We start from the raw sequence: 17,928 nt of genomic DNA, 5'->3' as shown, positions 1-17,928 counted from the left end.
GCTCTGGTAGCATAGTGCCTAAGGCACTTGACTGCTAACCAGAAGGCTGGCCATTCAAACCCACCAACCACTCCTCAGAAGGAAGGTTGGACAATCTGCTTCTGTAGTGATACTGTGTCCGCAACCCAAGGAGGGGTCGCTATGAGTCGGGTCCGACTCGACAGCACATAACAACAACAACAACAACAGGACTGTGATAGCTGGGACCAAAGCACAAACTGTGTTTTTGGAATTTCAGTACTAAGCAGAGGGAGTTAGGTCAAAGGGAAAAGAGATCCCCAAATCCAAAAATTGAATTTTGTTGAATAGCTGCTGATGTGCAGAAAGTGAGATGAAAGCAGTATGTTCTCCGAGGTATAAACCGAGCCCTGTAGGGACAATCCCAGCTAAGTAGATAGGCTTTAGGTAGTATCTACTGCAAGCTGAGATTTGTTAGCAAATCTGTTTAAACAATAGTTCCCAGCATGAGTAATTTATGTAATGACTTCTGTCTTGAATTTTACTGTTGTTTATTTAACAATTATTTATTGAACTCCTACTATGTGGCTATCCTATACCTTCTAGGTGCCAAGGATACAGAGGCTACAAGATAGACTAGGTCACTACTGTCATAGAGCTTACATTCTAAAGGAGGTGGACAGACAATAAATTGATAGACAAATAAGATAGTGCAGTGAGGATAATTATATTCATTTTCTAGGGCTACCACAACAAAGTATCACAAAGTGGGTGGTATACAAGAGCAGAAACTTATTGTCACGCAGTTCTGGGGGCTAGCAGAGCAAATTCAAGTTGTTGGCAGGGCCAACCTCTGAAGGCTCTAGGAGAGGATCCTGTCTTACCTCTCCCAGCTATTCCTTTGGCTTGCAGCTGCAGCGATCTCTGCCTCAGCCTCACATGGTGTTCTTTGCTGTGTGTCCCTCTGTGTCTTTTTTCTTTTACTAAGATACCATTCAGACCCACCCTACTCCAGAAGGACCTCATGTTAACTGATAATCTCTTCAAATACCGTTTCCAAATAAGGCCACCTTCACCTACTGGGAGTTAGGACTTTAATATACTTTTTAGGAGATAAAGTTCAATTCATAACAATAATGAAGTCTATAACAATAGCAACAATAAACAGGTTAAGGGAATAGAAGTAAGAATGATGAGGGGTGGAGAGCTACTTTAATTATTGTGGTCAGAGAAGCCTTGTTTTAGAAGACATTTAAGCTGAGTCCTAAATTATGATAGAACCAGTTTATAATCATTGAGGGAGAAGCCTTCCAGGAGAGGGCGTGAAAAACCAAAAACCAAACTCACTGCCATTGAGTCGGATCTAAATCATAGCAACCCCTTCTTGGGTTTCCGAGGCAGTATCACCACAGAAGTAGATTGCCCAGTCTTCCTTCTGCGGAGTGGCTAGTGTTTGAACCACCAGGCTTCAGGTTGGTAGTCAAATGCCTTAGGCACTCACTATGCTACCAGAGCTCCCAGGAGAGGGCATAGAGCCCTGAAACAGCAGTGAGCTTGGAGCTTTTTGTGGGATTGACTGAAGGTCATCTTGTGCTGGCATGTAGTATGTAAGGGGAAAAGTACTAGAAAACAATGTTGGGGAGAGGTGCAGGATCATGTAGGATATTATGACCAGGTGGGATTATTTTATTTATTTATTTTTTTAAGAACAACTTTTGTAAAATATAATTCACATACCATAAAATTCACCCCTTTTTTTGTCCCCCTTTCCTATGCATTCCTGTCCCCAAGCTGTTTCCCTGTGCAAATACTACACTTCTGATCTCCCATGATTGATCGTTGTAAGGAGTGTATCTATCTGATATAAATGTTCACCCTATATGCTTGTCCATTATTTGGCTGGAAGCCACAGGAGTGAGTTCAATTCCAGACATGAAGGGTAACTAGGAGCCATAGTCGTGGGGGTTTCACCAGGCTCTATCTGACCAGTAAGCATGGTATTTTTTTGATTTTGACTTTTGTTCCACATTGTCCTCCCATTCTATCCAGGATCTAAAATTCACCCCTTTTAAAGTATACAATGTACTGATTATTAGTACAGTAACAGAGTTGTGCAATCATCACTACCGTCTAATTCCAGAATATTTTGCTCACCCCCAAAAGAAATCTTGTGTCTATTAGCAGTCACTCCCCATTCCTCCTTTCTCTCAGCCTCTAGTAACTAATTTATATTCTATCTCTGTGGATTTACCTATGAAGGACATTTTATATAAATGGAATCATAGAGTATGTAACCTTTTGTAACTGACTTCTTTCACTTCACTTAGTATTTCCAGAGTTCGTCCATCCCTATTGTAGCATGTATCACTCCTTCATTCCTTTTTATTGCCCGGTAATATTCCATTAAATAGATATACTGCATTTTATTTATTCATCCATCAATTGGTGGGTGTTTTAGTTGTTTTCGCTTTTTGACTATTATAAATAATACTGATATAAACATTCGTAGATAAGTTTTTGTGTGGAAATATGTTTTCATTTCTCTTGGATATGTATGTAAGAGTGGAATCATATAGTAATTCTATGTTTAACATTTTAAGGAACTGCCAGACTGTTTTCTAAAGTGCCTGTACCAATTTACCATTACCAGCAATAAGTAAAAGTTTCAGTTTCTGGTGAGGTGTTTTTTCTCGAGTTAGCAAATATTTTATTTTATTTTTTTTAGAAACAGTGATTTCCAAGAGTATTTTTTAAACAACTTTATTAAATACCGTTTATAACCCATAAAATTTACCTACTTAAGGTGTATAGTAAAATATTTTCAGTATATTCATTCACAGAGTTTTGTCAGCCATCATCACAGTCGAATTTTAGAACATTTTTATCTCCCCTGAAATAAACCCATTTCATTAGCCATCATTTCCCATTCCTCTCCTGTTGCCCTGTCCCCTTCCAGCCCTTGGAAATCAGGAATCTACTTTCTGTCTCTATTAATTTGTCTGTTCTGGACATTTCATATAAATGGGATCATGTAGTACGTGGTCCTTTGTGACTGACTTGTTTCATAGTATGTTTTTAAGGCTCATTCATGCCAGAGTATGTTTTGCGGTACAGAGTCCCCAGGTTGCTAACTGAAAAGTTAGGAGTTTGAGTCTGCCCAGCGGCAGGCAGTTGGGATTTTGTTCTGATTATAATAGGAGCCCATGAAAGAATTTTAAGCAGAAAAGCAATATGGATTATTTGAGTCCCTACAGCTAGAAACCAGGACTAGCCAGTGCCTGCAACCCAGGTTTTATGTCATCCTTAAATAGTCATCTAGACCAGTGAGAATGTCAGCAAAGTCATTTATTCATTTCCTGATGGTTCTTCCCTACTTTAGTCTTCAGCTAGTATATGGCTGAAATCATCTATAGAGAGGGCTATAGCTTTAAGGTATCTCTAATAACACAGCCTCACAAATTTCAACAAGTCTAGATTTTCATTAAGTAAATTGACTATTTTGCATTTCCTTTGGAGTACAGAGTTAAAGGCAAGTGACCTTGCCCTGGTTTCCCCTCCCATTTTTCAGCACGAACTCTGGGAATTAGGAAGGAAACCAGAACATAATGGAGTGGGGACATGTTACACATTTCATTTTGCCTAAATCCTCACTGCAACCTCATGAGATAGCTAGTGTTTTTCCCATGTTAGAGATTAAAGAAGCAGAATCTCAGAGTGGTTAAGGGACTTGTCCAAGATAGCATCACCTAGAAATGACAAAGCTAGACCTCAAACACAAGTCTTCCAAACCTATTGGTTTTCTCTACTCTGCCACAAGTTTTCTTGTTCACAACATTGTGAATACAGTATATTGGAGAATGGAAGTCTTGTGCTTTACTAGAAAACCTTTTCTGACCTCTGTGATGGTCTTTTGGGTCTGGAAGAAAGGAACTGAGTGGCAGAATGTTCCTCACACAGATGTCAGTCCACCCAAAGCAGTGATTTCTATAGGCTAGGCTTAAGAGCTTAAAGCCAACCTGAGTCCTCCTGGTGAGGTGCAGGATGTAGCCCCCATTGGAGAACCGCCTACTACCTTAGGAGTCCAGTTTGCATATATTGGGTATTTTAGTATTTGGAAGAGCTCTATACTGAGTCCTTTGGTAAATAGTGATGTTTTTGCTGTTTGGTGTCAAGTTGGTTCTGACTTACAGCAACCCTGTGTACTGCAGAACGAAACACTGCTTGGTCCTACACCACAATCTTTGCAATCTTTGTTGCGCTTGAGTCCATCGTTGCAGCCACTGTGTCAGTCCATGTAGTTGAGGGTCTTCCCGTTTTTTGCTGACTCCCTACTTCACTGAACATGATATCCTTCTCTGGACCAGTCCCTTATGACAATATGACCAAAGTACGTGAGACAAAGTTTGGCCATTCTTGCCTCTAAAAAGCATTCTGGGTGTACATTTTTAATATTCTTCACCAACACCACAATTCAAAGGCATCAATTAATTCTTCAGTCTTCCTTATTCATTGTCCAGCTTTCTTGTGCATGGGCTATTGAAAATACCATGGCTTGAGTCAGGCACACTGTAGTCTCCAAAGTGGCATCTTGGCTCTTTATCTTTTGTAGCATGTTTGCCCAGTACAATATGATGTATTGTATTCTTTTTTTTTTTTTTTTTAAATTTTATTTTGATTTGGGTGAAGATTTACAGAGTAAATTCACTTTTCATACAGCAGTTCACACACACTTTGTCTCATGTCATTGACCAAAATTTACAATGCAACAGCTCCCCTCCCACTTCCTCCCCATAGTTACCTCTTCCCAGTGTCCATCCCTCCATACTCTTCTGCGCCCTGAGCTGTCTCCCTGTGCACAAGCAGCCCTTCCTTCTCCCATGATTGTTCTCTCCAGGTTGTGTGTCTACTTGAGGTAAATGTTTAACTCACTTGCCTGTTCTTTGTTTGGCTGGAAACCACAGGTGTGGGTTCAATCCCAGACCTGAAGGGCAGCTAGGGGCCATAGTCTCAGTGGTTTCACCAGGCTCTATTGGACCAGCAAACCTGGTCCCCACCTTCTTTTTTTTTTTGCCTCCAAATGATTTTGAGTTTTGTTCCACATTGTTCTCCCTCTCTATGCAGGATCTCGTACATCCCTTCCAAGTGGATGACAGTGGTAGCCGGGCACCATCTAGTTCTTCTGGTCTCATAGTTGTATAGGTTGCAGATCAGATGGTGTACCAGTCGCTAGGACTGATTGTTTCCATTCATTTGGTTTTCTTCTTTCTTCTTGACGAGGAGACACCCATTGTTGCATCTAGATGGCAGCTTGCTAGCTTTTAAGATCCCAGTCACTACTCGCCAAAGTAGGAGGTGGAACAATGTTTTGTATAATATGTTATGCCAATTGAGCTTGATGTCCCCTGTGACTATGGTCCCAAGCCCGCAGGATCAACTACTCGGTCCCTCTGGGTAGCTGGCTGTGACCAAGCAATGACCATAACCTTGCCCCTTGTCAGCTCTACTGTACACCTGGGAATTCTGATCACTCACATAAACTTATAGCACCATTGTCTGCCAACCCTATATATGATCTTGGATACACTCCCCATTTAGACATACCTAATTGTTTAGCCTGTCCACCTATCTATCCGTCCATATACCCCTGTTTGCCTTCACTGACAACTCAGTACTGTATATGCAAAAGGGTTCATATTTGTTGTCTGTACTTCCCATGTACCTTTCTCTGTCTTTCTCATCCTCAGTGGTGCCATATTGGTCACTCCCATTTGGTACATTGCCCTTCTCTTCACCCAAATCAATATTTATCACTATCTATCTAACAGTGTTCCCTCCCCTCCCCTCCCACCCCTGGTAACCAACAAAGAAAATTTCCTCCAATAGATAAACCTTTCCTTAAGTTTTGATGTATTGTATTCTTGACTGCTCTTTCCATGGGTGTTGATTGTGGATCCAGCTAAAATGAAATGTCTGACAACTTCAATCTTTTCTTCATTTATCATCAATAAATGCTTTTGGTCCAGTTGGAGGATTTTTTTTTTTTTTTTTTATTTCTTTATGTTGAAGTGTAATCCATACTGCAGACTTTAATCTTTAATCCTCATCTGTAACTGCTTTCAGTCATGTTCACTTTCAGCAAGCAAGGTTGTGTCGCCTGCATATTGTAGGTTGTTAGTGAGTAGTCTTCCTTCAATCCTGATGTCACATTCTTTTTTGTACAGTGCGGTTTCTCGGATTATTTGCTCAGCATACAGATTGAATTAGTATAATAATGTGTGGTGTGATTTATTGTTTACTGTGTCCCAGAACCATATTCAGCCCTTTAAGTGCTTTATTTAATCTCTAGACAACCCTATGTGATTATTATTATTCTTCCCATTTAACCTATGAGACTTGAGGCTGAGAGACACTAAGTAACTTGCTCAAAGTCGCCTAACTCCTAAATGTCTTTGGCCCTAATCTGACTCTGGATCCTAGACTCTTAATCATGAAGTGACTGTACTGCCTTTTGTATTACACATGGATGTTTTCTAACTTACCTATCAAGTAAAATTCAAGAGGAGAATATGTGTATGCACAAGGAAGTTTTCATTCCCCTTCCTTAGGACTGACAGCCAAGGCCCCTTCTCTTTCTGCAGGACTCTCGGTACAGGGTGGACTGCACACACCAGAGCTGCCTGACCTTCTTGTTTCCTCAGGTCTGTAACATCGTGGCTGGGCAGCGATGCATCAAGAAGCTTACTGATAACCAGACTTCGACTATGATAAAAGCTACAGCCAGGTCTGCACCAGACAGACAGGAGGAGATCAGCCGCTTGGTCAGTGAGGCAGCAAAGAAATGCATGCTCGGTTGTTCAGTCACTGGGGACCCTGGTAGTGTAGATGCTCTTCTGCCCCATCAGGACCCTTAAGAAAACACAAGTTTCTATTTGGTGCCTGGGACTCTGTAGGCGGCTCTTGTTTCTTGACCCTGTAGCTACTCCTTCTTTTTTCCTTCCTGTATTACACTCCCACTTTCCCTGATCATCTTTTTTCTCCTTTTTCCAGGGTTCTTCCTTGCCACCCACAGCCTCTTTTTAGGACTCTCTTCTTGGGACCCAAGGGATGAGCAGTGTTGCCAAATTGCTGCTCTTATGAGATCCCCTTCTTTTGCTTTGCAGATGAAGAATGCTAGCTACAATTTAGATCCTTACATCCAGGAATTTGGGATCAAAGTGAAGGATGACATGACGGAAGTGACAGGGCGAGTGCTGCCGGCGCCTATCTTGCAGTACGGCGGCCGGGTGAGCAGGGTCAGGGCCAGACAACATCTCTGGGGCATTTGGGGAGGTTGGGTTGTATAGCAGGGGCTTTTGCTCCCCTACCCACTTGGCTCTACTGAAGCTCACCTGGGCGCCCCCTCTGCCTATCCTCAGAATCGAGCCATTGCCACACCCAATCAGGGTGTCTGGGACATGCGGGGAAAACAGTTCTACAATGGGATTGAGATCAAAGTCTGGGCCATCGCCTGCTTCGCACCCCAAAAACAGTGTCGAGAAGAGGTGCTCAAGTAAGGAGGGTTGGGAGTATGGGTGGAAGGGTGGGAAGGACCCTACAACTGCCTTGCTTCCTCCTATCTCCAAGTGTGATCTGTGACCTGCTCTTATTGACTCTTGAATTTCTGTTTCCTTTGCATCTTTTGGCTCATACTTCTTCCTGTCCTTTCTGTCCATCTGTAGTCAGGATCTTGTTAAGCTAGCATATATGTGTCAGAGATGATTTTTAGGACATGAATCTCCTAAGGGAGGCCTGAATCATTTTGTTATAATAATTATCATTGGTGTTAGTAAAATAGTAGTAGTGATAACTATAATATTTATACCAACACTATACTAATTACCTAATTTATGTTCTCTCATTTCATCTTCACAGAGAGTAGGTAGGGATACTTCCATTTTCAGGAGACTATGGTTCAAAGAGGTTAAGTAACTTGTTGATGTTTGCACATTAAGAAGGCATCAGATTTAGGATCAAACAGATCTGAACCTTCAAAGCTTATATTCCTAATTAGAAACAAACAAACAAACAACAACAACAACAAAAAAAAAAAACAGCTTGTATAGCTAGTACTCTGAGCTGTCCTTTCCTGCTTCTGTAGAATTATTTCAGTTGGGTCCAAGTGACCTGAATTTGGTGAACATTAGTTAAAAGGGCTTCTGAGCCACCTGTAGCTGAGGGGCTGAGTGTAGGTAACAGTAGTGAGAAAGGTGATACATCCAAATGACTTAAAGAAACAGAGGTTGAGGGTGGGTGGGTAACAGTTTTGATTGAGAAAGTGAAGCAGCCACCGACCCTTCCCCTGCAGCTTTCTTTTTTTTCTTTCCTTAAATAGTATAAATTCCAAATGCCACAACAGATAACCTTATAAAGTGTACAGTTCACTGCTTCCTGCAGTCTTTTGAAGTAGTGGCTTCTTATTATCTGGGTCTGGAATGGAGTCAGAGCATTGTGAGGATGAGTAAGAGTCAAAGGAGCTGATCACTTTGGGCAGTGACAAGAACAGTGAAGATAAGTGCCTGGTAGGTGCAGCTGGCTGTCGGATTTTTGTAGGCGTTAGTTCTAGCAGCGCCTGAGGGATGTGGGGGCTCTGGCTGCCATGCTCCCACCTATTCTCTATGCCCCTCATAGACACAGAACCACTATCATCACAAGTGTAATTTCTCTTAATGAGTTCTTCTTATCTCTTTTCTTGGATTCTTGGAATTTTAGCCCCATTTAATCAGGCTGCTCCTGGTCTAGGCCTGGCTTTGGAAGACTGGCCCTTAGCAGTATTAGAATGGCTTCCTTGGAGCTCCACTTTTCCCCCTTGCCTTAGTCACCTCATAGGTAGTCTTATTTTCTGGATGCTTCTCTCTTCTTCCCATATCTTTTCCTTGTCCATTTCTTTTGGGACACAATCTACTTGTTTTGGACATTTTGGAGCACAGGAACTAATAAACTTAGATTCTCATAGTTTGAAGGGTTTAGTACATCAGACACCACTTTTCCCAGTGACCCCTAAATGTAGGGAGGAAGAATGTGGCTTGTTCAACTGGGCTGGTAGTGTGTGGTTGGATGTCTGGTTCTAGGCCAAAGAAAAAGATTGAGGAATCCTCAGGCATGGGAGTAGATGTGAAAGTACATCATAAGCAGATGGGTGATAACTTAACCCAGAAAACCTAGAAAGTAGATGGATCAAAGTCCCTAAATGTGCAGGAGGGCATGGGATCCAGAGCACAGGGGAAGGACATCTTTCCACTGAGACAGATAGGGACGAGAGGAAGGTGGCTGTGGAACTGGATAAATTGGTAGCTGGGGATGGATGAGGGAGTGCTAGGTTCAACCTTGAGAGTTTTTCTTTTAAAGAGGCCCCATTAATTCACCTATATCACTTTTAGGACAGAATTTTGAGACCTTCTCCATCCTAGACATCTCTCAGCACACTTTGTGACACCCAGCACTGGTTACAAGTATGATCTGGCAGTAGAGAAAGATTGGGAATACTACTTTCCTTATAGTAGAGACCCACTATTAATGGGATCTGACAACACATTGGCATTTTGAGTAGCTACACTGCAGCTGTATACAAGGCAGAGAAACAGAAAAACTATTAGTAGTCTAGCAAAGCCCTAGTTCTTATTTACATTAAACAATGGCTAGGCTGTATCTTTTTTATTCCAACATTTATTTTGAAAGATGAAAAAGGTAGGGAATGATACAATAAACACCATGTATACACCATCCAGAGCTTTTTCATATTTATTTTATCCTTTTTAAAAAAAAGTGAATAAAATATTACAGATAAATTTGAAGTTTTTTTCCTTTAAAATCCATTTCAATGTAATTTAATATTCCCCCATCATTCCATATCTCAAACCCTGATTTTTTCATTTTCACTTTGCAAACCCTGATTCTCCGAAAGACATGCTATAAAACCGTGAGGACTTTTTTTTAAAAGAAAAAAAATTTTTTTTTAAAGGAAAAGTATCTCATTTTTGATAATGTGAAGTAAGGAAATAATAAGATTATAAAAAATATACTTTTGATATTATAACTGAAAAACAAAAACAGAACTTTCATAGGCTCACTTAGAGTCAAGGAACTATTTTTGTGCTGATTTGCTAAACTTTTAAATGTAGATCTTCACAATTGTGCAGAAAAAGCCCTTGTGAAGAAGCAACTATGGTCTAGTGAGTGTGGTTTATTTATTTTTATTTTTGGTGAAAATAAACAGCAAAATCCACTCCCATTCCATAGTTTCTGGTCATATGATCAGTGACATTGGTTACATTGTTCACATTGTATCAATATTCTTATTATTTCTGTTCTAGTTGTTTCACTTCTACTTACTTAATCACCTTGTCCCCCACATTTCTCATCTGTGCTTTAAAATAGCTATTGATCTTTTGGTCTTAAATAAATTTGAAGTTTTTTATATCCTCTATCCTAGTCCTTTTTCTCCCTTCTGATGTAGCCATTGTCACCTATTATTGCAACCATCTATCTTATTTATATATTGTTATAGACATATTATAAATGATAAACCAAACCTGTTGCCCTCATCCCCTGAATAATTGCTTCCATTCTCTATTTGTACAGTATTACTTCTAATCTAAATGCAGGATTTTCACAAATTAGATTTCCTGTCGTTTATTTCCACCTATTAGTATTACCTATCAGTATATTTGTGTAGCTTTTTTTTTTTTTTAATCTACTGCATATGCACCCTGTCTTCAAAATCTTTCTTCTTTTCCTAGGGTAAAGCCCTAAAGCCAAAGGAACAAAGCTTGTTTAACAATTGACTCTCAAGTTTCAAAGAACCAGGAGAGGAAGGGAGCTTATTTTAACATCTCCTGTGTTCTCATCACTGTAGGAACTTCATTTATTTTAGTTTGAGCAGAGAGGCCTACCTCTTGGGCATCTGCCTGTTGCTAAGAACATAAAATAGAGCACAGAAATCAGCTGCTTGGGTGGGACAAGGTGGCAACCATGAGAATGCCCACAGGTCCTTTCTCTGGCTGCTGCTCTCTGTTAGTAACATTGAGCACTTAGCAAGCTCTGTCGTGTCCTATTCAACTGTGTGTGTCTGTTTCCCCCATTAGCTGTGCTTGTATCTCATTCATCTTAGAATCCCTCACAGCCCCTCTTAGTACTGAGCATCTAAGATAGAGATGTTCAGTCAGAGGTATTAAAGTGGGTCTAATTGCCTCTTGTCATGACCATACTTGTGCTGCAGGAACTTCACAGACCAGCTGCGGAAGATTTCCAAGGATGCAGGGATGCCCATCCAGGGCCAGCCTTGCTTCTGCAAATATGCGCAGGGGGCAGACAGTGTGGAGCCCATGTTCCGGCATCTCAAGAACACCTACTCAGGGCTGCAGCTCATTATCGTCATCCTGCCAGGGAAGACACCAGTGTATGGTACAGTTCTTTTGGGACAGTAATAATGTTGGTGAGATTCTTCTCAGGGTAGCTTCCTGGAAGCTCCTGGGGAGGACCCTATATGTGTTCATGGGTCTGACCACAACTGTTCCTTAATGGTAGTGCTCCTCTTATTGGAGAAATACCAGTCTGTATGAGCCATTGTATCATCCCTGAGTGTGCTTACTTGTTTATATCCCCGCTTAAGTAACATTGTCCAGGGTCCTCCATGTGTTGATCTCTATGCCAGGCTAAGGTGGGCCACATATAGAAATGAGTTAGATCAGATTCCTGCCCTTAGGAGTACAGTGTCTGTCAGGACATTGTGGTGGTTCTGCTCATGTTTCCTTGCCTGGGTTTTTTGACAGGTTCTCTCTCCCTCTTTTTTTTTTTTTTTTTAGAGTGGGGATGACTTTAACCCTTTCCATACCCCATTCTCTCCATTTCTCCTGCCTCAAAGGAAGAGATCTTCCTCTTACTTTGGTGAATCCCTGTGTTCTTATGCCTATCTCAACCTGCTTCCTGTGGGGACTTCATACTGTTCAACCCTCAAAAAGAACATTTCAGATTCCCCACCCTAGAGCACATTACCATAATGTCACCAGTCCTTTAGCTTTTTTTTTTTTTTCTTTTTCTTCATTGGACTTGGAATGAGTTCTCTACAGTCTCTACTCCCAATCCCTCACCAGCCCCTCACTCACCCTCTTTCATCTCCCCTGTCTCTACCTCTCTGTCGAACCTCCTCTGCACAGTCCTCACTAGTGCCTTTTTCAGTTCTCCTCTTCCCTTGATAACTTGATATTTTCTCCTGTCTCTACTTACTTATTTTTGTCATTTCATCTCGTTGTTTGCTGCCGAGTTAATTCTAATTGATAGTGACCCAGAAGAACAGAGTAGAACTGCTCCAGAGTTTCCTAGGATGTAATTTTTATGGAAGCAGATAGCCAAGTCTTTTTTTCCCCTTTCAGCCACCGGTAAGTTCGAACTGTTGACCTTTTGGTTATCAGCTGAGCATTTAACCATTGTACCACCAGGGCTCCTTTCATTTCATCTACCTCTTCCCAATACCTAGTATTCCCCAGGTTTCTGTCTTCTGCCCTCTCTTTCTGTTTTAATATTCTATTGAAATTCTCATCCATTTCAGTTGCTTCAGTTGTCATCTTACATATGTTATTAAAATCTTGATTTAATCCTTGAACTTGCTGCAGCTCCTGTCTGTCCATTTTGCCCTCTCTCCCTTATTTCTATAAGAATTTATAGATCACCTATTATGTGTTAGACACTATGTTAGATCCTGGGATACATTAATGAATTAAACATGTAGCCTCTTCCCTTATAAAGTTCTTTAGCAGACCATCTCTTCAATAGCCTGTCATCTTCTCTGTCTACTAGTAAACCTTTCTCTTTATTTCTCCTGTTTTTGGCATCACTTTTGCTATTGGGTACCTTCCTCTAAACTTTGGAGTCAGTCTGTCTTCTCTTGGCTTCACCTCCCATGATCTTTTTTATAATCTTTCACATGATAGATCCCCTGCTCTTCACCCACACTATCCCAACTTACTTCTGACCTTTCTTAAATTTTTCTTGAATAGGTAAGATGAGTCCTTTTGTGATCATATTACCAAAAAAATCTTCATTAATTCCTGTTCACTATTAATAAAAGGCTTCCAGTGCCTTGATCTTAGTTTACATTTTCAAAAAGCTTTGTCTTGCACCATTCTTTTCGACTAGCCATAAGCCACAATACAGTGGAAATAACACTGGCTCTAGAATTAGCCAGAACTGAATTTCAATCCTGGCTATGCCAGACTTTAGGCGAGTTAACTAATCTCTTAGAGCCTTATTAATTATATAAAAGCAGCCTCTACCATAGTGCCTGGCACATAATAGATGCTCTAAATGCTGAATTCTTGTCTGTGCTTTTCAGTCTGGTTTCACACACATCATTTGCCTTTGCCTGGAATATATTAGTGCCCTTCTTCTTAAGCCCAACTTTCTCTCCATCCTTCATGACCTAGGTTAATTGCTACTTATTCTTTGAAAGCTCTGTTCAACCCACCTGAAGGGAGAATTTTCTTCTTTCTGGAATCCTCTAGTGATCAGTCCTGTGATTAATTATTGCCTTGCTTGATATTATTTGAGGATGCAGTGAATCTAATTCTGCTCTGAAACCTTTCTTCTTCATATATGCATGTCAGGTAGAGCTTTCCACTAATATGATACTCAGTAATTATTTATAGAGGAAGATTGGGTGATCTGTAAGCCATGCCTCTCTCAGGCTCTAAATCAGTGGCCTTGAGTGGAACGTAAGGAAGATTATTAGGAGAACTACTTTGAATAATTATCCATGTTTCTCGTACTCTGCATTAAAGGGAGAATCCAATGGTTTGGCTTGCTTTGGGATTATAGTATAGCATGCTTGGAGAAGGCGGTACTTAGAGAAGTTTCCTTACCCTGGGTTTGATGTTACCCTTCTCTTCAGCCTCATACCTTGATTAGGACCTTGGGTCTCTTCAACTTACATGCCATTCCTTGAGTATACAACCTGGACAGTGGGGCCATCTGTCTAGGAATTAAGCTAGCAGATAAGAGGAGAGGTCAGTTCTTCTAAAAAACCCTTTTATCTTCCTGTTGGGAGGTTTAGGGAGTAGAATTCTTTCTGTGATGTAGAAAGGAAGGGCCACTGGGCTTTGTGGGTATCCCTAGAATATCAAAGGTAGTGTCACAGTTGCACAATTCCAATCTGTTGTCATATGTCATCCTGTCTATAGTGTATTTAACTGCTTCCTCTCAACTAAATTGATACTGTAGGCCTTTTATTTAATGTAAGCTTTTTATACTTTTTTCTGTTTTTTTTTTCCCACTCAACATTATGTTTGTGAGATTCACCCGTGTTTGTAATTTGCTCTTTCTTACTAATGTATGATTTTCTGTTGTATGCATGTACCACCATTTATGTGTACATTCTACTGTTAATGGGTATACTTGGGTTGTTTCTGATTTTTGACTATTGTAAGTTATACTTCAGTGAACATTCTTGTACATGTCCTTTGAACATATGTACCCATATCAGCTGGGAGTATTATGGAGGAGTGGAATTTAAGTGTACCAGCAATGTATGAGAATTCCAGATGCTTCACATCCTTACCAAACTTTTTTACTTTAGCTATTGTGAATGTTTAGTGGTAATATGCCTTTTTCTGAATGATGTTTATAGCTTTCTTTAGAATTCCTTTGTTGAATAGTGTGTGTGCTGTACATATTCCCCTTGCTGTGTGATTCGCTTTCCTACCTTCTTAATGCTCTTTTGTTGAACAGAACTTTTAAAATTTAATATTGTTCAAGATATCAATTTTTTTTCCTCTGTAATTAATACCGTCTGTATCCTGTTTAAGAAATTGTTGCCTGTTCCAAGGTCAATATACTGTTTGATGTTTTCTTTTCAATTTTTGTTTGTTTGCTTGTTTACATTTAGAACTAGAGTCTTGTCTCTGCCAACAGTTCTGTTGGTTTCTTTGACCTCTAGCTGTGGCCCTCTGTTGGTACAAAGCTGGGAATCTCAGCCCCTTGCCCACTCCTAGAGCCAGCAAATGTACCCAAGGTTTTAAAAACAGTTGTAGAAGATAGCTCATATTGGCGAGATTCTTTTCCTCTGGAGTTTTAGCAGAACCCTCCAGGTCTTGTCTCAACAACTCCCGGCTGCCATCAAAAAGATGATTTCTGTATTTTTCCTGGCTTTTCTGAATTTTTCTTTAGGAGCATTAGTTTGCCACTAATTATTCCATGCCTCTTGGAAGTGGAAACAGTCTCTTTAGCTTTCAAACATGCTCACTTCCATTGCATTGAAGACATACCAAATCTCTCATTGATCCTACATCTCCTCCTTGATATCTGACATCACCCAGACAGGTTTTACCTCTGTATCCCTAAAACCTCAAAACATTTCTGTTCTCATTTTATCTGACCTCTTAGCAGCATATGACTTCGTTGACCACTTGCTCTTTCTTGAAACTCTCTTGTTGCTTGGTGGTCATGATCAATAGTCAAGGTCTTCCTCCAAACTCTTTGGATTTTTCTCCTAATGTAGACTTATCTTCTTCCTGCACTGCAGATATTAAGATTTCCTCAAGATTCCAATCTAAGCCCTCTTTCCCTTTCTCTCTGTTCTCTATTTGGTGATCTCTTCTAAACCATGCCTTCAATTAGTACCTGTACTTGATACAGGCAGTCCCTGGGTTACAAACATCCAGCTTATGCATAGCCTGTAGTTATGAGCCAACCCTCTAAAGCCTATTATATTAAAAAATTGAGGTACATACAGTGGTTCATAATAACAGATGGGCACGATTTTTCAATGACTGGGCAATCTACTTCCATAGAGATACCCCCTCAGAAACCCAAGGAGAGGTCGCTATGAGTTGGGACCAACTCAATGGCAGTGAGTTTTGTTTTCTTTTTTTAATCAAAATATTTTTTTCTATATTACGTTAAAGATGTTTCTGGAAGTGTTTCTTTAATGCTTTTTATGCATAGAAAGGTACATGATACACTCTCTAGTAAGACAAACATTTTACTAAGTGATATTAGATACAAACTGCACTTATTTCAACTTACATAAAAATTCATCTTAAGACAGACTTAGGAATGGAACTCTTTAATAATCTGAAGATTGCCTGAAGCTCACAAACTTACATTTCCAATTCAAACTACTATTTTGAGCTTCTGATCACTATACCCATTTGCCTAGTTTATATCCTAACTGGGATGACCAAAAAAAAAAAAACATCAAACCAGACTCACTGCCATCAAGTCAAATCTGACTCACAGTGACCCCTCCTTGGGTTTCCAAGGTGGTATCTCTATGGAGGGATGACCAAATTTGAAATGTCTCAGAAAGAATTTATGAATTATCTATGCTATGACAAAAGCTAGAAACTCAGAAGTTAATGATAAAACTTCTTTCCCCTTATTTGCATATCTATTCCATAACTGAATCCCTTAAAAATCTCTTCAGTCTGTTTGCTTCTCTCCTTGTCTACGACTGCATTCTTAAGCTACCTTCATCTCCACAGATAAGTCTAATGATCACTTTCTTTCTCTCACATCATGGTTCCCTTGCTGTCCTTTTCAACCACTCTGGCCTTTCAGTTTCTCAAACATATCTTGCTGTCTCCCAGCAGAGTGCATTTTTGCATGCTCTTCCCTTTGCCTAGAATGCTCTCTTCAAGTCCTTTGCTGCCATGAGATTTTAGTTCAAGTTTCATTTACTTAAGAATCCTTTCCTGATGAGGTTATTACCCCTTATTATATGCTCTCAGAGCTCCATGAGGCTTTCATAGTATCTATCCTAGTTATTTTCATGATTTTTAATATTAGTTACTAGAGAATAAGCACTATAAGAGTAGGGAACCCAGTGTGCTTCTGGTCACCATTGTGTTCTTGGCACCGTGTATGTGCCTGGCATCTAAGTACCTTGTAAATGTTTGTTGAATGCACTAATCAGGTCTCTCTCTACCCATAGCTGAGGTGAAACGTGTTGGAGATACCCTCTTGGGAATGGCTACACAGTGTGTGCAAGTGAAGAATGTGGTTAAGACCTCACCTCAGACCCTGTCCAACCTCTGCCTCAAGATCAATGTCAAACTTGGTGGCATTAACAACATCCTAGTCCCACACCAGCGGTATGAAACGCTTTTGCCCACTTGTTCTTGTCAAGGTACATGCTGGGGACTGGTACCATGCTGGGTATTGATGAAGATATAGGACCCTGGCCATGCAGAGACAATCAGAGACAAGGGGGAGAGGACAAAAGTGGGTGTGAGGAAGGCGCCAGGAAGAGAAGACCTAGCTCCTCACCATTTGTTTTCTTCTCCTTTGCTCAGTTCTGCCGTCTTTCAGCAACCAGTGATATTCCTGGGAGCAGATGTTACACATCCCCCTGCAGGGGATGGGAAAAAACCTTCTATTACAGCAGTGAGTGATACTCTCCAACTTACCTCATAAGGTTCTCCTCTTAGCTCTGAGTCCCCAAGGCCACACAATATTTCCTTCCCTCAGTTCTGACTCTTTACCCTTCGTAAGTTATCAGCTGATCATCTCCATTACCTATACACTTGGTATCTTTACAAAACTAATCGTATGCTTTCTTTTTTGGGGGAATAGCAGTGAGAGTGTAGGCTGTGGCCAGAGATGTGGCCCAGTCTCCATCATTCTTGCTCTGTGTTTGAGTCTCTCTCTCCATGCCTACTTTTGAGATATAGTGAGGTGACCTTATATCTTCACAGAAATCCCTTTTAAGAAAGTTACTTAGTAACTGGGACTACCTTCCTCCTCTACCTCCACCCTGCCTCCCACCCCATCCCTTTAGTAGATATCTCTCCTTCTGTGTTCCGTCAAAAAAAAAAAATAAAATAACCCACTGCCCTCGAGTCAGATCTGACTCATAGCGACCCCTCCTTGGGTTTCTGAGGCAGTATCACTATGGAAGTAGATTGCCCAACCTTCCTTCCAAGGAGTGGCTGGTGGGTTTGA

At 40.6% G+C, this 17,928-nt stretch overlaps 1 protein-coding gene across 1 annotated transcript in view; it reads left to right on the top strand.

Annotated features, from left to right (window-relative positions):
* LOC103202722 (protein argonaute-1) overlaps nt 1–17,928 on the top strand; it is a 34,896-nt gene that overhangs the window by 12,605 nt on the left and 4,363 nt on the right. The window contains exons 9-14 of the mRNA XM_007947650.2: nt 6,657–6,776; nt 7,119–7,241; nt 7,374–7,507; nt 11,213–11,397; nt 16,919–17,078; nt 17,280–17,370. Of these exons, the coding sequence (XP_007945841.1) occupies nt 6,657–6,776; nt 7,119–7,241; nt 7,374–7,507; nt 11,213–11,397; nt 16,919–17,078; nt 17,280–17,370 (813 nt within the window). The remainder of the gene's footprint in view (nt 1–6,656; nt 6,777–7,118; nt 7,242–7,373; nt 7,508–11,212; nt 11,398–16,918; nt 17,079–17,279; nt 17,371–17,928) is intronic.

The sequence above is a fragment of the Orycteropus afer genome, unplaced genomic scaffold (genome assembly GCF_000298275.1).
Source record: "Orycteropus afer afer isolate SDZICR_OR568_19922 unplaced genomic scaffold, OryAfe1.0 scaffold00192, whole genome shotgun sequence".
In the NCBI taxonomy this organism is placed as follows: Eukaryota; Metazoa; Chordata; class Mammalia; order Tubulidentata; family Orycteropodidae; genus Orycteropus; species Orycteropus afer.
The sequence above is the reverse complement of the archived record's forward strand: the minus strand, read 5'-3'. Positions and strand labels throughout refer to the sequence as shown.